This window comes from Phalacrocorax carbo, chromosome 3 (assembly GCF_963921805.1).
Source record: "Phalacrocorax carbo chromosome 3, bPhaCar2.1, whole genome shotgun sequence".
Lineage (NCBI taxonomy): Eukaryota > Metazoa > Chordata > Aves > Suliformes > Phalacrocoracidae > Phalacrocorax > Phalacrocorax carbo.
In genome coordinates, this window is record NC_087515.1 from 24,829,891 (window position 1) to 24,854,239 (window position 24,349).

Consider the following 24,349-nt stretch of genomic DNA (forward strand, 5'->3'; position numbering starts at 1 on the left):
AAGGTCAATGCACATCACAAAATGTCCGAAGTGTAAAGCTAAACCATCCTGAAAAGAGATAACAAGCCTTTCCAACAGACTCATTAAAAGGCAGGTCTCAGTGACGCCTCTACTTAGAGATGTCTTGCACCTCCCAGCCTTCTTTTTTTTTGTGCTTACTGGTTTAACAGGTGGGTTGAAATTTCCCCCAGAAATCCCAGCACCATTTGACCTGGAAGAAGGTAATTAGATATTTTCCTTGATTATTATGTTTCAGAGATCAAACCCAGTTTCTCAGCACTTTCCAGTGAGTTTTGAGACAAGCCTGTCAGGGTCAAAAATTTATTCGGTAGTTAAAAGGACAAGTTCTCACACCTTTGTGTTTTGAAGAATCTGAAATTTGGTAATTGTCCTTTTTTTTAGGGAAGTGTCTTTGGCAGCTTGAGGAAAATCAGGCCACAGCTTAGCCTAATCATTGACTTACCTGAAAAACATCATTTGTACAGAAAACTGAAGTTTGAAAAGCAAGCTTCAACTCGTTATCAAAATTGAGCTTTCAAATAAAAAAACATTACTGGATTAAACTGAACCTTCTCTGCCATTTTCATCAGCTAGAAAAGCATCTAAAAATGAAAACATAAGACTGCTTGCTGTGTCCTCTCACTCCTCTGTTGCTCCCTAAGTAGGGTGAAAAAGAAATAATCCTGCAGTAAAAGGACAGGCTATGAGAAAAGGAAAACACTAGATTTGAAAGACCATAAGGCAGAGAGAGACAGGTGGTGACCAAGGGGAACAGCAGAAAGGACTGACTGAGCGACCAGAACAAAAAAGGCTCTGCGGCCTCCTCTGCTCCAGTTCCAGTAGTGCAGAAAATGTTGCTTTTTTCCACACTGCTGTCATACATCAATTCCTCACTCCGGATTACTCTGAAAAGGGAACAGCATATTTAAATCCCAATTCTCCTTTCATACCATAGAGATGGCATCTGGTCAAACATCTGGTCAAAACTATATGTTATTTTTTCCAAAGCAGCTTTTTGGTAATTTTTTTTTTTTTTGCTATTAACTCAGTTAAAAAAAGTGATAGATGAGAAACAAGTACGCTAGAGCACATAGACTCATGCAGAACTTTCTCTCTCCCCGGTTATTTAAAAATCACCCTAAATTTTTTTACAAGTGCAATCTCCAAAAGCATTCCAAATTACAAACAACCAGCAAAATTTTATTGCATTAAATGAAGGAAAAAGGGGGCAATAACAACAGGCACACTTGATATACATTTCATGAACATTTCCGAGGACATTTATGTCAAATGCAGAAAAAGAGAAACACCTCTGACATTGTCCATCCTGGGAAGACATTTTTGATGTTTCCATCTTTTTAAAGATGAAGTCCACTTTACCTTGGATTTTCCTTTGCTAATGGAGTTTGTTTCAAAGGGTTAAAGAAATACACCAACTCTAGAAGGGACATCTCAGGGCTCAGCACAGCACAGGCCTTTTCAAACCTCAGTCTCTAATTTAATCCTTGCCTACACTGTTAAGGACAAAGAGTAATTAATACCCAGTTGTTACCAAAATTAAGAATTACCGAGGAACCACCTCGAATTTGTGCCCTGCAGAATAAGTGCTGGCATTCCCAGCCAACAACCCCAGCTGACTCTGTTACAGCAGTGTTTTGGTCTCCACATGGAAGATGAACTTGAAGAAGTAGTTTAGGTTTCCTAGTCAAGCCGTACAGCTACACGGGTCTGGTGTATCATCCTCCACCCCAAGGCTTGACCAGCTCTCAGGAAGCAAAACCTCACAGAAACCTCCCAGGACACCTTTCAGCACATCAAAAGGTAGCTCTGCATTTCCAAACAGATGTGCCAAGGACTAGACGAAGGAGGTTGACATGGCAAGGATGAGCTGGTCACAGAGTACAGCTGTTTGAAGCATGCAGCTTAACAAGCATAAAGGGTTTTGGTGTTTTTCCAGAACTGCTCCTGATTAAGAGCTGACACAGAAACAAGCTCAAGACATCACTGTATTTTCGGACAAGTGAGGACACTACCTAGGAGGCACACATGCAAAGCTCCTGAGAGACAGTTTTCCACTGACCATACCTATAATTTAAAAAATAAGCACTAAGAAATTTATGTCAGCCCACTGAGCTTCAATTATCTGGCTTCCCAACCCTGGAGAAGGTTCAATAAACTTACAGCTCTGCTATCACCTTTTCTTTAATACCAGAAACCCTCCAGGAGAGAACAGTTGTTCCCTACTCTTCCCTGTCCACCACTCCGTTTCCCAGGCACATACTCTGTCTTCGCAGGTTCTGAGTAGTACCAACAACTCTGTGCAAATCATCAATACATGATTTAAAGTTGTCAAAATCCTGAAGGTGCCCATCACATTACAGCATTCTGCTAAACAAAATAACCCCTAAGGACTGAAGTCAGGTGATCTGGTTAAAAAAAAGATTAATAAAAAAAAATCAGTTGCTGTAATGCCCTGAAGGGAATCCAACAGGGAAATTTCTGTGTAAGCAATAGAAAAGGATGATGCAACATGAGTAAATTCATGTACACACGCTGTTGAGTCACTCTCTGCTAGTCCTGCCATGGATAAATATGTCCTTTATGTAAAACAGAAAATATTTTTAAAGCCACACAAAAATATCTAAAAATAAATTTTATTGTCAAAAGCACTGAGGGTGAAAATTCACCATATTAATTCCAAACTACAGCTCTAATTCCAGATACATTAAAAGACCTTAGCATATCATAGCTAGATAGTATGCTAAATCTGGAAAAAAGGACACAAACATGATACGACCTTTTTGGTATAGTGTTATTCTGGGTAGTCAAGAAGAGCTGCAGATGAAATTAAATACCAGTAAATGCAAGGCAATGAACGCTGGGGAAGGAAAAATCTCCAGCAGCTATGCATACATTGCCGCAGCCTGTAAGATTAGCTATTAGTACTCTGGTAAGCGATCCTGAAATCACTGTGGGGAATTCAGGATGTCAGTCAACTCAAAAACTAGTTATAGCAGAATCAGAAAAGGTGCAGACAAAAGTAACAAGATAATCAGGGAAAGGCTTTTGTGTAAGGAGACAGCAAATAGATGAAGACTTATCAGGCTGGGAGGGGGACAGGGACAGCTAAAGCAGGATATGAGAAAGCTCTGTAAAACCACGGGCCACGGAGAGTATCACTGATGAATAATTCATGCACTACTAGCAGGACATGGGAAACAGGGTGCACCTACTGAAGGCATCAGGTGGAGAACAACACAAACAAAAAGGAAGCAGTCCTGGCCGCCACCCTCAAGAACAATTAAATGTTGTGTCATGGGAAATTGTAGAAGTCTAAGCATAAGCAGGTTAAAAATGGTATTAGACAAGCTGATGAAGGCCAGGTCCATCATCATTCAGATGCAGTGCCTGCTCAGAACACGTTACAGCCATTGCGTGTTTACGTGCGGAGGGATGGTGCGTGGGCTGCCTTCCCCAGCCTTTGCTGCTACTGCCCGCTATCAGAGCCAGGGTACTTTGTTAAATGCATCTTTAAAAATTGCCACCCTGCACCTAACTAAAGTCCAGAGGACATGTGCCTGAACTTGACGTGCCAATTTAAGAACTACCAGGACTGGAAAGTTAGCCAAAGCTCCAGTTAAAACCAAGACACTCGGTTCTCATTTCAGAGGTATCACATCCAGCTCTCAGCCTTCAGAGACATGCCGCTCCATTAGTTTCCGTCTGGGGCATACTTCAAATGTTTTTACAGGGTCAGCCATAACAACTAGAGGTGGTTTGGTTTTTTTTTTTGTTTTGGGGTTGTTTTTTTTTTTTTTAAAAAAAGAGTAATTAAAATAGAGGCTTGCCTAGGTCTAAACCAGTGATTTAGACCCTCTGGAAGAAAACAAACCTACACCCAACAATAAACAACTTCTAATATTTTTTTTTTCTTAGAATTTTACTACTACAGGAACTCAAACATTCAAGTTCAATGCAAGGAAGGTTACATCATCTTTATGCTTGTGCTCAAAAATAGGTTTTGAATATACACATTTAGAAGCAGGAAGTTAATTCTGCTTAAGATAACTTTGTCTTTTTTTTAAAGGATGTATTTTTGGAAATACTCTTTAGTAAAATTCCAAACTTGAAACTATCCCAGAGATCTGAGAGAGTACTAAGGTGACCTGAATAAAGGACAACAGATATTATGATATCTTACATAAATTAGGGTGTAAGTATGTTCACCTTCAGAAGAACTTGAAGGAAGATTTCTATAAAAAGCAGGGACAGATTTAAACATGGCTGAGGAAAGGAGCTCCAGCGAGCAGCCTGTACCCTACATCACATAACACCGACACAGCAGTGATGCTGGAGAAGGTCATTCCAAGTCAAACTGCCACCCAGGGGATCCACAGAAGCATTATCTGAAAACTTACTGTAAAAGTCTAAAAGCTCCCCAAATCACCAAAAGGGAATTAAGACAAAATAATGCAGTTTTGGGATAAATGTGATCAACTTATTTGCTACAGGAAGAGTGTTAAACTATTTAATAAACACAGTGATTTTTAACTTGTCATTATTTAAAAGAAAAAAATTAAGTTGCGTTTACCAGCACCTTAACATTAAACTGGAAAATATGACCTAGCCATCAAATATATTCCCCATAACTATATTCAGCCACGGGACACTAGTCAAAAACTTAAATGTGCCAAGTTATGGAATGGTCACTGAACTTGTCAAAAGAAAAGTGTGCTGTGTTTAGATAATATGAGTTGCCCACCTGTGTGAGACGCGCATAAAAAACGACATTGCTACTGATTTCCCATATGCTGAAACACCATGTTACTAATTTGTGAATACCTGTTTTTTAATATTGTAGTTCAACATAAGAGTAGAAGATTTATCTCCTACCTGTAATGTACGTGTGTAACTGTTGGTTGTCGGTAGCCAAGAATCCAAGTTTGGATGTCTATAGGTTCACCTTTGGGATACGCAATGGTTGTATCTATCACCCACTGGAGGCCTTTTGATTTGCTCTCTAGGAACAAAACGAAATGTGATATTAAAAGTCATCAGAAAGTGCACGTCACTCATTTGATAGTTATTCCATTTTTATATTACTTCATAAGATTACATTACAGAGCACAGAAACACTCTTATGAACTTCACTTAGACCAAGATTTTACTCTCACAGTTATTTCTGTTGTTCTTATATATTGTAGCACACAGAACAGAACAAGTTCACTCACTGCGTATGAGTATAGCCCATTGGCCCAAATGTTAGGTGCTTTCCCCCATTCACCAAAAAGAAAACCTCAAAAATAAAAATCCAACTTTCTTGGCCTGCACTTTAAGCACATTTACAACTGGGCCTTCGTAAGAGCTCACAGCTGCAGGTTACTGATGAAGCAACACCCACGCAGATCCCTTTGGACAACCAGCCTCACTACTGGGTTAGGGCGACTGGACAAAGTGATTTATGTCAGAGAACATCAAATTTTGAAGACTTTTTTTAAAAAAAAAAAATCCCTCAAAGTTTCTTAAAAATCTGAGTTATGGGATAAAGAAGAAATACACCACCTCATGTATTAAAGACAATAAAGCAATGAATAGGCCAGTTTTCACAATGGAGAGGAGACTGCATCCACAAGGTCCCAGAAAGATACCAGTACATGCTCGGAAACTGAAAAACGGATTAAAGGAGGTGAAAGTATTCTCTGTGAAGGTTATTCAGAAGAGTCAAATTTAAATCTGAACATAGGTTACTACCAGCAACAGTCAAGGTCAGATATCAACCTAGCCATGACCTTTCTCTGGCATGTCTTCAGTTTACAGGTTTGCAAAGAGGGAGAGCAGCAGATCTGGAAAGCAAACCAGGAAGGAGAGGCACATTGCCAAGATGGCACTTTGAGTTCAGCTTCTCAATTTTACATCTATTCTGTGGGAACAGGAGCTGCCTTGTATGTGAGGTCATGTTATGTTTCAGGCTGGTATAGTAATATGCTTACTTAATGCTTAATGCACTAGTATAGTAATATGCTTACATCATACCCAGCAATATCTTAAAGCATTTAAAAAGTTGACTATTAAAAATAGCCACCTGTTGGCAGAAGCACGTAAGAGGTGTTAGGTCTTAGTACAAAGTATAAGACTCTTCAAGCCTGCAGCTGAGATAGCTATGAAAGAAATATGATAGAGGTTGACAAAAACACTGTTGGCATGAAGAACATGCACAGGGATGGACCGTTCACCATCTTTCTCATGACAAGAATAGATGTATTCAGAATGAAGCCAAGAGGAAAAATTTTCAAAGCAAACAGAGCAAAATGACTCTTCGTGCAGAGGGGAATAAAACTGTGGGGAACCCCTTGCCAAAGGACGTCAAGGATGCGGATAGCTGGGTTCAAGAGGAAACTGGACAAGTACATGGAAGAAATCCATTGGAGGGTTAACTAAACAGGCTGAAACCCACATCTGGCTTGGGAAACCTACCACACTGGAAACAGTCAGAAGCTAGGAGAGTATGTGGGAGAAGTATAATGCATGTTTGCTGTGTTCCTACTCTTCCTCTGATATCTGCTTGGAGTTATGGACAAGACGTTGGGCTAGACAGATGTTTGGTCTTGCCCAGAATGGCCACTCAAATTTTATAGAAGAGCTACCACACACATGAAGAAATGTGCAGCACAGTGTGAGGCACACTCTAAAAGCCACAGCGTTATTAGCACCAACTAGAACATACGTGCAAGGACTGACTTGCGAGTTTCTACCTGCATTTCATTTAATTTAATTTGCCTTTAAGTGTGAGACGACAGTTACAGCAATGCTATCATGTATATCTATTAATTATTGTAACAAGCAACTAATGTTTCCATGCTGTCTACTCAACAATGGAGTTGTACTGCTTCATTACAAATGCAAATATACTACCTGAATAAGGCTAGACAATATTTCCTAATATTTAGGTTGTGAGTTCTTAGCAACATGCAATATTCTGTTCCGAAATTTGACCAAGTGCAAGCTACACAGGTCAAGGTGAAACATCCAGTGTCACCTTCTGGAAATACAGTATTTTACAACCCTGACTGACACGTGAGATGAGAACATGAGGTCCCATTAGAGGCTCTAGGCTTGCCAGCATCATGACAGAGTGCTTGTCAAGTCTCTCTCTTAAGAAAAGTACGAACTACAGAGTCCGTAATTTTAAAAGCAGCAACGTATTAGAGAAAAGCCAATATGAAATTAATAGTAAATCCACAGAAGTATTCATTTAGAAATGGATTTCGGAACAAAGCCATTCAATTTATTAATTTCCCAGATGTAAAGTAAGAATGGATAAAGACAAATAAATTGTCTAAGTGAGTAAGCAACAAAGATCATTAATTGCAACTAAAATGTGCCAGATGAATATGGACACATTATCTTATTTACAGTAAAATGTTTTAAAATCATTTATTAAATATTTAGCTAGTATTTCAAACTGTTCTTTCAGTGGATAATGGTTCAAACTTCATTATGGGAAGACTCCTGCATCCTCTTCTGGGCTGATTTCCTACCTTCTGCTTTTGTGGAGCAGAGCTGCCACATGGATTCCTCAGACCAGCTGCAAACTCACCTCCAGCCCTTTCCAGGACAGGCTGGGGAGAAAAGCCTGCCTCTGACAGCTTACCAGGAACCCCAGGCTAGGTTATAAAACCCCCCAACCTATTCCTGAAGGTAATGTCAGCCTCCATAGGCCCTCCTTTAGAGCAAGCACGTCTTAGTGCAGCTACCTCCACGTGCAATTACCAAGATGGGCTATCAAATCACAGGCATACTTCTGCATGCTGTGGTTTACAATAAGCCTTACATAATTGTCCAAGATCTCACACTGCCAAAAAAAACTAAGTCACCAAGGATTTCAGAAAGCTAATTTTGAAATAAATCTTGCTGTCCTTTTTGGGGGGTTATACTGTGTTGTGCACTTCTCACAAGCATATTTATTTTAAAGCCACAAAGCTCTACCAGATCCTGAAACTGAAAAAGAAACAGACAACTGCACACAACACAAAGGGGTGGGACCTCAGTATGCCTGAGGATGCGTCTTTCAAGCCTCATCCTTCGCTTCTAGTAGCTGCTGAAAGACTGAGCTGCCTGGCTGCCAGAGTCTTCAGCAGAAGAAGCTGCTGTAGAGGCTTGCTGCTTTCAGCACAGGTGGAGGATTCTGTTTTCTCATATCACCTCAAAATGTTAAGAGTCTGATTCTTTTTAAATAGTATATAAATGTTCAAAACAGGCCTGCAGGCATCTGTCCTATGCAGTTGCATCCAGACCTTGCAGTAATAATGTACCTTGGTATGAATGGTACATACTTGCCTTATGAGTGTTAAGACAAGACTGAACAATCACATGTAACAGTGGCCTTCTGGCCTAGACAAAAAAAAAAAAAATCAAAATAGAATTTAAACAATCTCCTAGCTTGCTGGTTTGTTTTGGATTTTTTTTTATCCACCACCAAAGGCAAATCTTCCTATTTTTTTTTTCCTTATTCTTGCTCTAGCTGTGGATTCAGTGATAGTAAGTTGCTTCGTATTTAGTGATGAAGCAACTTACCATCAGCACCTTCAAGACATTCAGTGCTCCGTCATCCCCTACGGTCCTCTCACAGCAGATACTTGACCATCTACAATCACAGATTTAGTGGGGTTCAGAGCTTCTCTTTGTCCCCTCTATGTCTTCCCTGGGGTTACTCTCAACCAATGCTAACAGCCGGATTTGACTATTAGCAGGATTCTTCAAACCTGCCAGCAGACCATCAGCGTTTACCACTGAGGAAGACAGCAAGTTATAAAGACAGGTTTCAGCAGGAAACCTCACCTCCAGCCAAGCTCTGAATGGTGCGATACTGCTGCATTGCATCCAGAGTAGAAAAGAATGCTCCAGCCCGGCGTGAACCTGAGGACCGCAGATTCCACTTGGAAAAGAAAATACGTACTAGCATTCACTAGTATTCAGGTGTGGTTTCCTGAACACTTGCATCACACTAAATGCAGCCAAAAGAGGCTGTTGCCTCCCCCTGCATAGCAATGCATTCTTGTAACTTGCTGCTCGTCCTCTACTTGTCCTGGTGTGATCAACTGGACCACTGACCTTAAAATTAACTGTTTTCCCAAAGATTAGCTCTCAGACTGAACATCTTACTCATTATCCCAAGACCTCTCCGTAACGAATCACCAGGAACAAAACAAGCCGCCCCTTTTCCAGGATTAAAAAAAAAGCATTCCCACATGCTATTCAAGTCACATTCCTCACATAATAGTGAATCAAAAAGTTTTATTAAAAAAAAGAAATCAATTATGAAGTCCAGTGTCCAGCTCTGCAGATGGGAAAATTGAATTTCTCTGAGAAAAAACATCAGAACTGAATGTACTGTGCTGCATTTGAAAACAGTAAGATAAGATTTCAATATGGCTCTAACCAAGCTCATAGCAACCTCTTATCAGACAAAAAATTGCTGCATAGTGAAATAAAGCAGAATTAAAAAACCACATACTAGAGACAGGTTGATCAAAAATAAGCTCTGGAATGCATATCTTCAGCGAACAATTGCTCCGAACTCCTTTGAACTGCCAGCTGTTTAGCATTTAAAACATTTTGCTAATTGTGAAGTTCACAAAATTAATTCTTATTAACTGAAGAAACATTGTACTTGCAACTATACCAGAAACTAAGCATTCCATTAAAAAATTAAACAAACAAAACCAAACCATTAAATACCTACCACCCCCACCCCACCCCCCAATGGTCCCTACAGGGTTAAGCTGATGGTGGCTATGCATCAAGTATTTTTTATGCTGCCCATATTTCTATTCTGCACTAAAACCTTCTCCTGGGATGCAGGGGTGGGCAGCAGTGCTCCATTGGGGGGGCACAGCACATCTGCCCAGGGGGATGCCTTCATCAGAGACCGGAATTAACTTATACCATCTTTTCAGGGACGGAGACTGCTTAACTATGTTGTCTTTACTTTCTAGCTTCAAAAGCACTCAAGCCATCGAGTGATAGTACTACCTTTCCTATATGTTTTTCCATCCTTCTATTTACTTAGGAATAAAATTATACAATTTTGTTAAACAAGTGTTTCAAAGGCAGCAAAAGTGACAACTGTTTTAATAATTTAATTTATTATTTACCAACAATAAGTTAAATTTCACCCCAATGAAGGCTAGTACTTGGGACTTTAAATATGAAAGAAGGCTTGGTAAACTGTTAGGAAGAAGAAATTAAGAAAATAGAGGCTGCTTGCCTTGGAAAAGCAACCGATAAAGAACTGATAGTTTAAGTACAAGAATAATCAAATAGTATTGATTGCCTTGCTCAGGAACATTTGTTATTCCTGTCACTTTACAGAGTAAGAATCAGATAATAAACTGTGGGAAATTTCTAACTAGTACAAAAATAAACTGAAAAGGGGATCGCACATTAAGAATACCAACATCATAATTAAGGCTAATGAAAACTTGGTGGGGCTACTGAACCTTGCACTTCACAACATAAACCCACCTCTACCAAAGGGATGACAGAAATCAGATTACAGACCTTGCCAAAGAAGGACAGATGATGTAGCATTTAGCTGTTGCACGATTCTTGAACTACTATTTGAAGGCTGTAACTCCAATGACATTTGGTGTACACAAAAGCAAGCTAGTGGGCTGCAGAATTGGGGGGTGACATGGTGAAACAACTGTACGCAACTTGGTTTGTACCAAATTAGGTAGAATTTAAGTATATTAGATACTAAAGATAATAACATCAGTATATTAAGAATAAACCATCTTTTATTATAGTTGCTTTTGGCATCTTTTCTTTTGTCACCCAGTATTATACACCATTCCAGCTGATAAAGTTGAATGGCATAAAATCTGCAATGGTATAAAAGCTACAAGGATGGTTTAAAGTGAATTAAATAACAGCACTTGAGAACACCGCAACTGTGTATCATGACTCATAGTAACATAGCTACCCAGGAAACCCAACAGGAAGGAGACATAATTTTTGATGAGAAGGAATTACCTTTAATCTATAAACCAATTTAACCATAATCGGGTGGGGGAGGGAGGTGAACCCCATCACTATCAGTAAAGCTTAGTGGTAACAAGAAATCGAGAGCATGGTAAATAATGGCAAAGAAAGCTCATTATAGTAGGCTGAATAATTTGGTTACCCAGCACACAAGGAACATTGTTAAATAAGACAGTACAGAGCACAAGAAGAAGTGGTGCAGAGGAAAAGCGTTTTCCATGAACCAAGAAGCTCAAGTGCGATGCTACTGACACACAGGCCACTTCCCAAGCAAAGGAGTAGAGTGAAAATGTACAAGTTTATATGCAATCTCTATGCAAGACACTGGCAAAACCTTTACTGTACTACATCTAGTTCTAGCACCCACAACTCAATGATTGTAACCCAAAGAGGATACAGGAAAGTTTGATTTCACTGAACAAAGTTTTTTTCATATGGCTTAAAAAAGGGAAAAATAAAAGAGATAAAAAGTAAAGATGATTGCTAACTTATTAGTCTTCTAACTTTATAACCGTATCAATTTATATAATTATATTTAATTTAACTGGACAAACATCGTTAAAAAATTTCCTGAAGTGGCAAGAGTACAGTAAAAGGACTTCTTAGAAGGCCAAAGATTAGGGGAAGAGGCTTTTATACAAGATTTAGATCAAGAATTAACCTTTCATACCTCTCCAAAGGGAAGTTTTACCATGTTAGAAACATTTTCACGAGCTTGAGAAAAGAGAGAACTTAAAATACCTCAGCTTCATATGTATCAAATATTACTCTTTCCTAGCATATGAAATTTACTTTCACTTCTCTTTTAATCTCTTTTATTACATTTTCATGTCCATTACTCTGACAGAATAATAGCTAAAACCACACATTTCTTTCCTTTTTTTGCCCACTTCTCTTTCCTTCTGTCTTTTAGTAGGATGGACAGATGTGGTTCCATTGTATTTCTGAGACAATCGTTTATTTTAGTACCCAGCTAGGTCAACTACTATCAAATGCTCATTTCTCCAGAGCCTAAATCATGCTGCTCCAAAAAAAAAAAAAAAAAAAAAAAGAGAAACCAGGTTGGATGTTCAGCTAAGTTGATAGCAATCTAAGAGTATGAAAATTTAACACTGGTATTTGACAAGTGCTTTTGGTCCCCTTCCAGAACTAGAAGGCCTGTAATTCACATAGTAGGCCTGAACTTCCTACTTTTCATACCTTCTTGCCTTTGAGATGGGAATAAATAGAACAGGAAAAGGCCAAACTTTTCTCCTTAAAAAAGTAACTTTTAACAATGACTGAGTATTCTGCTTCTCTTTTAAACCTAAACTCTAAGACAACAAGGGCTTTCTTCCACCTTTCTTTTCTGAACGTAGTCTGAAAGGAAGTATTCTGATGCATTCCACAGCTTGATTTTCAGTTCATTTAAAAATCTTCCCTCCACTCCTGCAAGAACATAATCTCCATTCATTTCCTATGTTGACAAGATTAACTTCAAAACTAAAAATCTGGAAGAAATTTCTATACGAGGCTTCCTGCTAACCCTGAAATTTGAACTTCAGCACAGAAAAAGCCCAAAGTCATCTGTATATGTGGCTTCAATAGGATGGATCTTTGTTTAGCAGGATGGAACTGCTAAACTATTATAATAATTTGGCTATGAAAATACCAGCACCATCCATCAGTAAGAAACCACCACAACCCCCCGACCCACTGTTTCTATAATAAGTAACAGAAATCCACAACTAGGTTAAGTAAGATCTAATCCCGCTCTCTGAACACACCAACAAGTTAATTTTAAAAACTGAGAGACTAAAAGCACCAAGTACCATAACTACAGCCATTATTTATATCCATCTCTCCCCTACAGCCCAGAACAATAAAGCTGCAGGAACATTTTTATTCCCTCGTAACTCTTCTAACATAAGACAGCCAAAACAATCTTTCAAATCTAGTCATCAGTGATGGTGAACTCCAGCAAGAAAGGGGACGGCCATCATAAAAATCTGTAAAGAATAGAAGAACTTGCACTCAATAGAATACAGTTCAAGAAGAGGAACGAAATATACAGTACTAGATGCAAAGAAACCTTTAAAGGCAGGAGTTAAAATTTGAATATAGTTCACATATTCCAGAAATACTTCTACCATAGTTCCATACTGCCATAAACCTGTGCAAACCCTCAAACGTGCTGAAAGGGCCAGCCCACCTTCTTGCCCACTCCGGGTGCTCACATGATGGTGCATTATGGATGTATTTGACATTTAAAGACACCAGTTCAAAACAAAATGTTTTGCTTAACTCAGATCTTGGACATTCAATTTGCTTTTTATCCACAGAGTAAAGTGGTGTTTACCTTTTATCACAGCGTCTCTACCTGCTGGAGTCCCATTTTCTTGCGGTGCTACAAGCGTTTCCAGAATTACTTGTGTTGCCCCAAGTCTCGGCAGGGTGACATGTTTAAGAAATGGCAAATTGTTTTTCTTGGCAAATGCCTGGCTTGTTTCTCTCCTTTTCCTAAGAAAGCCACCCTCTGGAAATAAAACAATCCATTTCCGATTACGGCTTCTGTAATATTTTTCTAGATGCTCCTTGAGTAACACAAGCTGCTGGTCACGATGTGCTCTTCCCTATAAGGATAAAACATCACCTAAATAAAATGAATGTTTAAAAGAGATAACATTAAGACAAATAATTATTACATTTCTATGGTTTCTCTCTCTTTTCTAAGATACAAATAAACCTCTATGACAACATAAAACAATGTTCCCATAGTACCCACTGGTGACTGAGTTAATGCCATTTCACAGAAAGGCTGAAGGAAAAAAGCTCTTGAAATTGAGGTTGAAGCTCCTGAATTGATGACTTCTCTGCAAGACCGACTGTAAACAGAAATGCCATGTAAAAGGCGGATGTATTTACAGAATTCCCTAGTTGTTACTGGTTCCATGCTGAATTTGCTAAACTGAATTCTGCAAAGACAATCTAGGGGTCAAGCTGTGATTTGGAGGTCCACATATCATCAGTAATTTTTGCCAGCCAAAATGGTATTCAGCAGACGGATGAACATGAGCCAGCAGTGCGCCCGTACAGCCAAGAAGGCCAACAGCATCCTCGCTTGTATCAGGAATAGTGTGGCCAGCAGGAATAGGGAAATGATCGTGACCCTGTACTCGGCACTGGTGAGGCTGCACCTCGAATACTGTGTTCAGTTTTGGGCCCCTCACACAAGAGGGACATTGAGGTGCTGGAGCATGTCCAGAGAAGGGCAACGAAGCTGATGAAGGGTCTAGAGAGCAAGTCTTATGAGGAGCAGCTGAAGGAACTGGGGTTGTTTAGCCTGGAGAAGAGGAGGCTGAGGGGAGACCTTATCGCTCTTTGCAACTACCTGAAAGGAGGTTGTAGTGAGGCGGGTGTTGGTCTCTTTTCCCAAGTTACTAGTGATAGGACAAGATGAAATGGCCTCAGGTTGTGTCAATGGATGTTTAGATTGGATATTAGAAAAAATGTTTTTACTGTAAGAGTGGTCAGGCATTGGAACAGGCTGCCCAGAGATGTGGTGCAGTCACCATCCCTGGAGGTATTCAAAAAATGTGTAAACATGGCACTTGAGGGCATGGTTTAGGAAGCCTGATGGTGTTAGCTTGATGGTTGGACTTGATGATCCTAGAGGTCTTTTCCAACCTTAATGATATTATGATTCTACGATCTTTGCTTATGTAATCTTCTACGCAACTTTCCCCACATCCCGTATTAGAGTAGCAGAGGTACCAGAAGACACAGCTGGACCTCGAGACCAGGCTTCAGTTTGGTTACCTCAGCAGAACCACAGATTTCTCCCAAATCTGCACTGCTTGAATGCTTAGTCTCAGCTGAAATCAGCAGACTGAAGGAAACACTTATTGTTTGGGGAGGGGGGGTGGAGGCTGGAAAGGAGTACTGGGTTGTGATGTTTGCAGGTTTTTATCCTCTAGGAGAAACTGTTGAGCAGGAAGTGATTTTATTTGTGTGAACTTAAAGAAAGCCTAAACAACAAAAATGGGATGCCCTAACCAACAAGATACTGTATGACACCAGCTTCTAGGTTAATAATTAGCTGTACATAGGATATAGCCAGGTGATAATTAAACCTGAAGAGCCAAGGGGAAGAATAAAAAAAAACCAACAAAACCAAGCAACACAATGTCCCACCTCCCCCAACCCTCGTTCCTTTCTCCTCTTTGATGATGCACGACTTTTTCAATTAAGACAGTAAGATTTGTCCTTAATTACTGCAGAAGTATCTTCAATGTCTTCAACAATCTTTTCCCTTCCCACTTCCACACACAGCAAGTGCAAGCTACTCCAATTTTCACAGGAATTAATTTACATCAATTATAATTTTTGAGTGCTCCGAAGTGACTTTGCCAAATCAGTCAAAAGCCACAGGAGTCCCAAATTTAAGCTTCCCTCAGCAGAGGCGATTTTAGTTCTCTGAAACATCAACAAAACTGCTGCAAACCTTCCCCTCTTTGGTGGTTGGGGTTTTATTGGCAGGGAAGAGTGAAACAGTGGGGTTGAGCGGAAGACAATTAGAAACAGTATTTTGTTGAAGATAAGTTTTGTGAAAGTGTTTCTCCTAGATTTTGAAATCCCACGATTGCAATTACTTCCAACTTATCTCATGAAAGGGAAGCAAAAAGCTCTGCCTGCTCATATTAATGCAATTAAAGAGCAATATAAAACTTCCTCAGTCAAAACAGTCCTTTCCCACCAGACCACAGGATTCCTAGATAGCACAGTAGTTAAAAAAACACCACAGCAGCAAACAATAAACTTTTCACATGTTACATATTAGAACTTTCCAAAACCTGAACAAACCTAATGAATGCTATTGCTAGATAAATTGCTGATTAGCAAATACTGTGAGGTTTAAGATGCTGCTGTGATACAGAAGAAAAAAAAATAATCTATTGGACTAATGGGAAAGAGAGGGGTGTTTAAAAGCAACTGTGACTAGTGGAATACTGAAGAGTCCTGGAAGGTAACACAAAATTAAAATACTGTCCAGAAAGAAGAGAAAATAAGTCATACAGAAGCAGCTCCTTAATATAACCAGTTCTTGAAGACTATGACTAGTTGATCACTGTCACAGGGAACGGACTCAGCCTTTTCTTTCCTCTAAAGGAGAGAACAGGTAGCAGCAGACTGCTGACAAATTCTTTATGATGCCATGCACTTTGCATCACCGATATGTCAAGTTACCGACAGTCTGTTTCCAGTAAGCTTTTTAAATGGGAGAAAACACAAGTCAACTTCTAGTAGACCTCAGAAGCATTCCTAAAACTGCCATTGGTGCTGCTCATGAAAATGAGGCTAATGTAAATTTTTAAAGAAATAGGATATATAGTACCATGATCAAATAACATTCTTTTACAGAGGAACAAAAGGAAGCATTAGCTCATCCAAATATTATTAGTGCCTTTCTATAGTTAGGCAAAGGATCATTACTCACTCTAAGTGTTTTTGCTACATCCAAAAGATAATTAACAACCAAGAAACATTTTATTTTCAATTGGTTTATAGTTAGACTCATGATGACATAATTTTGTGACGTTGCATATCTCAGCCACTTTACACAAAAATGAGGAAAAGCCTTAGTTTTTGAAGCTCAGTAATGTTTGGTTATGTAACTGGAATTGCAACACCACATTCAGAAATTACAATTAACAAGCTGATGGCCCTGTGTACCTCAAAACACGCATCTTGTGAATTTTAACTGCAGAAACAAATTTATATATTACAAAGTGTCAAACCCTGTTCCTTTCCATACTCTCACAGTACACAGTTGTATATCTCTAGATACCTTTACTTTATTACCTAACTTTTCCTGAGGTTTTCTAACCATGCCTCTAGTCATAGTGAAAAATCTCACTTTAGCTGTGTGTAGCTGTGATTAAGTATTTATTTATTTCATTCTGAGTAAATTAGCTTCTTCTCTGTAAAGTGAAAATTCATTAATTCACTCTGGCTGCCCATACATTTTAAGTCCAGACAAATAAAAATATGGAGAAGAAACATGTACGCGGGATGTCACAGTTCACATAAATGGGAGCAGATTCATGCCTATCATTTACTTCTAAGTTTCTATTTCTAGAGTGTCATTTGATCAACAGCTACCAAACAAAAAACCAAACCCAAATTGTAATAAATAATCTGAGGTTTTCACTCCTTAATATTTGAGATGCTTGGCTCAACACACGTTCTTTCCTGATGCTCAAATAATAATTAACCTTTGAGTATCAATTAATTACTATTTATGCAGGTCAATCATTACCTTAAACTGGTCTACTGCCATGTCACCATCAAATGGGATGGTCCTGCCTTTCCTTATCTGAAACTTTGACAGTCAGAACAGTTACCTAACCAGAATCATCGCACAGCTTCAAGGTCCCTAAGGAAAGAAGAGAGACGCCAAGAATGGGCAGTCAGAAGCAGAGAGATAAAAAGGACTGCCCATGTCCTTTGCTTGTACACCTCTCATAAAAGGCTCCCATCATATTTGGGTTCCGTAAACATTCCTGTCTAGGCAAATAATAAAATAGGCTTGGAAAAAAAGCAGTTTCAGAACAAAGCTCTACCCAAATGCACACATTACAGCATAGTTATTTCATCCTGCAAACCACCCAGAAGGTAATGAGCAAGTCCCACAATACCACAATGTTCCCAATATAAGGATAAATCAAAGCACTACTACATGTTTCCATTTACCTGTCTTATGAAGAAGTCTCCGTGGATTAGAGACACAATGCCAAAGTTCGTATACTTAAAAATATGATCCATCAGCCACATCATCTGACGGACAACCTGAAAAGTAAAAAAAAAAATGTTTAGTAACTATAAGCGCAGAGAATTATGTACTGGTCACATTCTTGTCACAACAGAAAAAAACCTAGCAAATATATGGAATAAAGTCCTTTATGCCCCAAAGTATAAAGCAGCACAGGTGCTACACTTCCACCCTCAAGAGCAGGATTAAATAGCTGCCTTTTTGTAATATAATATACAGTTTTACACTATTAGCCATATGCTGGAGTAATTTCTACTACATCTTTTCACAAAGGTAGTGTAACGCTTCTTATTGACATACGACCAAGATTTTAAGCCAGTTGCAAACTAAAATAATTTTCAGTGTTTGTTAAAGTACATGAACTAATACAGATCTGATTTGAAACCTCCAAATGCTTTATGCCTACCACAAAAACATGTTTCTTTTTTTTCTTTCTTTTGTACTTGGCAATTTTGGGTATCAGATCATGTTTTTATTGTGCTTCTGATGTACACATGCTCCATACATGCTCACTCAATCTTTGAAGAGCAGCATTCACTGAGACCTACGTACAACCCACATGCCATTACCGATTTCTCTCATGGCAGAGCAGCCACATGCATCCCTGAGAATTTCATTAAGTCATGCTCTTTGTCCCAGCCAAGAAGCATGGTAAGAATGCAAAAATAGAGGTTAAGCTATTAGATTCATTTTGACCATCACTTCTTATAGGACAGTGAAGGAAGACACTATACCTGTTCAGTCATTTGAGATTTAAAATAGAAGAATTACTACCAAAGAGGTAAATTACAGAAGGGGAAAGCTTCTCTCACAAGGTGTTTCCCCTCTATAGCTCCTACATGTAGATTTTGAGAGGGGTAGGAATTGGCTCTCCAAAACTGGAAAATCCAATGTGTCTCATGCTCTCAATCATACGTGAGGCTAGCTGCCTTTACTCTTCCCTATGTTACAAGGCCACACTAAGACTGATGTAAGTTCAGTGAAACAAACTCCTACAACACACTACTCTTCTATTTATTAAAAAAACCATGACATTTCTCTGGTAGTCAGATCATTTTTTGAATCTTAAACAGGCACCTTTCTGCTTGGCATCTTCCAGTTGTCCAAGATACATAATTTGAGGCAACGAGAAAAAGCAAGCAGTCTAAGAAATAAAGATTTTCTCTAGAAAAGACTATGTATTGTTCATCTGTTTGTTGGTTACATCTACCGCTAAAGTGTAATCTACGCTTCTCTTCAAACACTAGAGGCTTGCACAGTAACTGAAATACTCAATCCACACCCATGCCTACTAAGAAACTTCTAACAAAATAGTTTGATACAGTGAGAGATGGTGGCTTTTCCCTGTTTTCACATCTTCATGTCTACGTGGAATCCATAGAAAGAAGCAGATCGTATTTCATGCAGGAATTTGGTTTTGAAAAAGCAGCTCGATAATTTGCAATTTGTATCTAGAATTGCATGTATCGGTAAGTCTTCCTTACAAAGTAATCTAATTATCTCTTGGAGGGCTCTGATTACCTATTCTCCCTCTTGACCACAGAAGCTGTAAATGAATCCTGGATAATATATTTGGAGAAAGATAACTGTCACAAACCCTGTTTCTTTTACTTATCCTTAAACAACTGCAGCTGGACACTCAGCAAAGTGAAGTATTTTTTTACATGCTCACAAGAACGTACCTGCCAAAGCATGTTTAAGATACTTTATTGCCTTAGGCATATAGCTGATCTCCCAGCAAAATCTGAATGTTGCATTTAAAAAGCTAACTATCCTTGCCTAAGAGCACATTGAGAACATCTCAACTCTTTGTGGTTTTTTAATACTAGCAAACTTTCTATTTGAAAATCTTGGATAATGCAAGAGCACCCATTTCTGGACCCTCCAGCATCACTGGAAATGGAAAAGGGAACCACATCTGAGAGAAGCGGACAGCTCTCAAAGATATGAAAGGTTTTGCTTTGGAAACAAGCATCCATTTCTTCTCTGTGACATGCTAGTATCCTTTCCTGTCTGCCAGTGGTATTTCTTACTAGATGCTACACATCCAAGGGAACAAAGACACAGTATGTATTTGTGATAAAATAAAAATTGGTTCTTAGCTATAACTCCCCACTTGAGACTAATATTGGTGAAATGGTTTCTCAGTACAGCTATCCCCAGGCCTGTGTTAAATAAAACAGAGGATCTTAAAGCAAAAGTTCTCTGCAGAGATTCACATTCAATTTCAGTTAATTAGAAAGCCTTAGGGAGGGGGAAAAAAAGAAAGCCCGCACACCAGCCCAAAGACAACAGGCTGGTGTAGGGAAACATATCCTTTGATTAAAAACCCACCAAAATTCCACTGATGATGGTTTAGCCTGCAGCGGTACCATATGACTGTCAGTGTTCATCTACTGCTTCGGCATTTTGACAATTCTTGTTCTATTACATCAAGCAGAAGTTAAACCAACATAATCTATTTTACTGGAGGAGATAAGCAAGCTTAATAATCTTCCTCCCTGAAGAGAAAAAGTTTGTGTCTTTTGAGGAGTCAACATTGGTCCCCAGATGTTCTATAGCAATGCTGGAGGAGGAACTCTTGCCCAGCAATGCTAGTGCTTCTCTCCTCACATACTGCTTCTTATTGTCTTTTTATTTAGATGATGGTAGGTTTTATCCTGAAAGTTGATCATTGTTCTTCAGAGTCTTAAGTCCATCTTCACCATGTTTTAGGTGAAACAGGGCTTCTAACTAGCATCCCAGGACTTCCTCAGTCTTTTTGAGATGGAGTGATGTGACTGTGTCAAAGATCACTGTGATGTACAAGTTATAATTCAGACAAAACATACAGGCAGTTTGCTGCAAGTGGGCTACAAAAGAAGCAAACTCCACAGCTTGGTGATTACAAATCTGCCTATAAGCTTAGGCAGTGGTAAGAAGTAAAAAGAGGAAATGTTTTTATGTACGAATTAAGTAATATATACACACACTCTAACACATAAAATCAAAAAGGAGGAGTTCAAAGAATAGGACACAATTACCTTGTTTGCAATCAAAAGGCAAACTAGATTAATGGACATTCATTCGGTTCTGCCCTTGGTAGCATAGGACACTGCAAGGTATTGGTGGTAGCTCTTCCGTTTTGTATTCTCAGGAACGAAACAACACTTATCAGATGAGTCCCTTATCACTTGCATTTCAAGGAGGTTTAAGCAAAGACATTCAGTATTGTTTTGAGCATAGGTTCATAGTTGTTTGTGGATTTAAAGAATTTTGGGATGCCATTTCAGGCCCTTTTTGCTTCATCCTTCCTAATTCAGTTCAGAATGTAGAAAAAGCTTTTTCCAATTTTATAAAAAAATCTAGGTGGCTCTTATTCACAGGCTCATTTTCGTTTCACTTCACATTGATTTCATAATAAAGCAACTTGAACAGACTGACTTTCATCTTTCAAGCACCTCTAACTTAACAATGAAACCTGGGAACGCATGTCTTGAAACTTGCACTCTAACAACTGCAAGCTCTACTTTTTTCTCTCCATTGCACCCTTCCTAGCACTGTTTTCTGCTCTAAATCAGAAAAAATAGCCACATTTATCAGTCCTAATCCAGTCAGAAAGCAGTAATAGCATTTCAACCAACTTCTCTTTGTTAAACACATAACCTTTAACGTTTATGAAACCACAACTAACTTAGTATATTTAACACTTACCTTCACAAAGACATTGGAACAATTTCTTGAACTATATAAGAAGTGTAATTAGGCCACTTCTGATTCAGCTGAAACCTTGCTCTGTGTGGCTTGTCTTATGGTAACATGTATTAGTCAAATAATACCAGTCCAGTCCTTCCATTAAAATTATAACTTTTAGCTAAGTTCCACTTCCCTAATAAGAGATCATGTTTTCCTTATTCACATAAGTGAATCTGAAAGACAGGAAACATCTTAACACATGCATTGTAGCTTACTGCTTAGTAAGATTTAACTTGCTTAAAACAGATAGGCTACACTATCATTTGTATATAAGAATTTATAAAATACTAGGAAAAAATACCATCACAGTTCCTGACATTGCATTAGGAAACATTGTCAAGTTGCAAGAACATTTTAGTATTCTACCACACTACACAGAAAAACACAGAACTTTAAAACAAACACTTCTGATGTCTTCCATTAACATTTTTCAAAAAGCTGCACCAAACACTAAGTGTTTGCAGATTGAATCTGTTTTCAGTCTGTATTGGCTGGCAAAAGCAAGCAAAAAATTTTGGACTGCTACAGGAGGAAGGTCTTCCTTGTTCTGCCACTGCACAACCACCACCGAGAGGCTGCCTTTGGTAAGCTGTTTTACTTCTCTGTATGCCCTTCTGTGTGAAATGGAAGTGAGCCTTTCACCTTCACAAAATACTTCGAAAGCTAAAAAGCATTGTCTGGGTGGTAAAGTGTTTAGGAATTAGTGCAGCTTAACCATCCTAAACGAAATAAAACAATTCTTGGAAATTACTATCTTGTTACTAACAGGTGAGTATCAGGGTTGTGAAGGACTCCATGTTAAGTTTAAATGGCATTTAAAGCAAACTGCCAAATTTAAATAGCTGGCTATTGTATAATTATTTCTTTTGGACAGGTAGGTTTGGTTTTTTCTTTTCCCTCCAGTGGTTTCACAGTCACTCAAAGTAAAGACAATTCTGTTCAGAAATATGAAGCATGCTATTTAAAAACACACGATTCAGCAAGTTCTATCAAGGATAAACTATCCTGATCTTTCTCATTATTTTTAGCCACTTGTACTACTCATGCTCTATTTGAAGCATCCATTGAAGCTTGTACTTTTTGGTTTATTAGCTAAAAATATTAAAGCCATATTAAGCTCTGAACATGTATCTTCCAAAAGCAATAACTGTAGTTATTTAAGGGAAAAAATAGTGATTTTAAGGATGTTTTGCTTTTCTGAAGACCTGCAAACCTAACAGTTTCCGTGGTGAAGATTATTTGCAATCTCAATGCTTTCCTCCATTTTTAACATCTCCTGTATCCACTGAAACTTACTCTGTCTTGACTGAAACTTTTTAGCTATGGAGTTAAACAGAATAAATATGGCTTAGATTTATATATCCAGAAGAAATTAAAGAAATTACAAGTACTTTTAAAACACAGTTTTAAAACAGCCTTCTCCAGGCTACAGCAGAAAAAAAGTAATTAGTCTCTGCTCAATCTTCAGTTGCATTTTCATATTTTCTATTTTGAGTTTGGTTTGTTTGAGGGTTTTTTTTGTTTTGTTTTTAAGCAGCTCTGCTGTCATAAGTAAGATCTGGGAAAATTTCTTTAAAAATGGTTAAATATCTGGTAGAGATAGAGTATATACACAATCTCTATTAATATACACCAAGAAAAACAGAGCCGGTTACAAGTTGTACAGATGCAACAAAAAGCAGCTGTTGTTTTCCTTGTTTCTTCACCACACGGTCACAAGAAAGAAGACAACACTAAGACAGAGTTGATGCATTTTTTTCAGCTTGTCAGGTATGTCTCTCACTCTTTGTAGCCTAATCATACATACCCACTTCCTCCTGATTGGCACAAAAATTTAATTTACTGTTTAGATCCCATACTCTGGTTTCCAGCACTACACTCGGCAGATGTGAATTTTCTGAACAGCAATGCATGAAACAATTGACATTAGTTGCACTTCTCACCAAGAAATGCTTAAGAGTTTATGAAATAAAAGCTCAAGCAATTTTGGCCTTAGCTAACTAGCTTAGCTTGGACATGCCCTCACAGGGAAGTTACTTTCCATTTCTGAACTCCTACCAAAATCCCATACACAACTTGCTTCTAACTTTGAGAATAATTCCATGCTGGAATAGTAATAACCAAGAAGCTACCTGTGTTGGTTTGAGGAAAGTTGGCATGAGTTGCGAGGAAAAAGTCAAGTATGTGATTACCTGCAAGGAGATCTGCTTCCCTCCATGTTAACCTAGACTAGATGCACACTGACTCAGCTTGTATTTGACCGTCTTCAAAGACAATGTTTGTGATCTAAAACCTGCTCCAAGCTACTGGCTGTCACTTTAAACCAAATCTAAACAAAGAGCTTCCTATGCAGGGCCTTGAGATTATTTGGTGGATTAACACACAAAAGTCACCCATCAGTACCACACACAGATGCAAGCACGCCCAAGGTAACAGATGGCATACACAGAAGTTATCCCTCTCCCCGATTGTAGCCTACCGTGCCTTTATCCTGAAGGCACATCATCAGAGTGCAGACGTCACCTGTTGCTTGATGGTTCACCAGCACCATGGCTTCATCTTCTGATACTGCTTTAACATCATCACCCCATTCCACTACTATTAAAACAAATAAATAAAGAGGTAAATTTTTACAATGACCACATGGAAATTTTTCTATCAACAAAACAAAAAACCCAGAGACCCCACACCCAGACAATTACAATAAAGAAACCTACATGCTACATGTCAATTTAAATTGGCACATAGCATAAGATAGGA

General features: G+C 38.6%; 1 protein-coding gene across 3 annotated transcripts in view; it reads right to left on the bottom strand.

The window, feature by feature from the left end:
• Positions 1–24,349, bottom strand: part of LPGAT1 (lysophosphatidylglycerol acyltransferase 1) — a 66,270-nt gene that overhangs the window by 13,888 nt on the left and 28,033 nt on the right. For all 3 annotated transcript variants that reach the window (XM_064446183.1, XM_064446182.1, XM_064446185.1), the window contains exons 4-7: positions 24,069–24,187; positions 17,776–17,871; positions 13,382–13,655; positions 4,894–5,020 (exon numbers count right to left, since the gene is read on the bottom strand). In XM_064446183.1, coding sequence (XP_064302253.1) covers positions 4,894–5,020; positions 13,382–13,655; positions 17,776–17,871; positions 24,069–24,187 — 616 coding nt within the window. The remainder of the gene's footprint in view (positions 1–4,893; positions 5,021–13,381; positions 13,656–17,775; positions 17,872–24,068; positions 24,188–24,349) is intronic.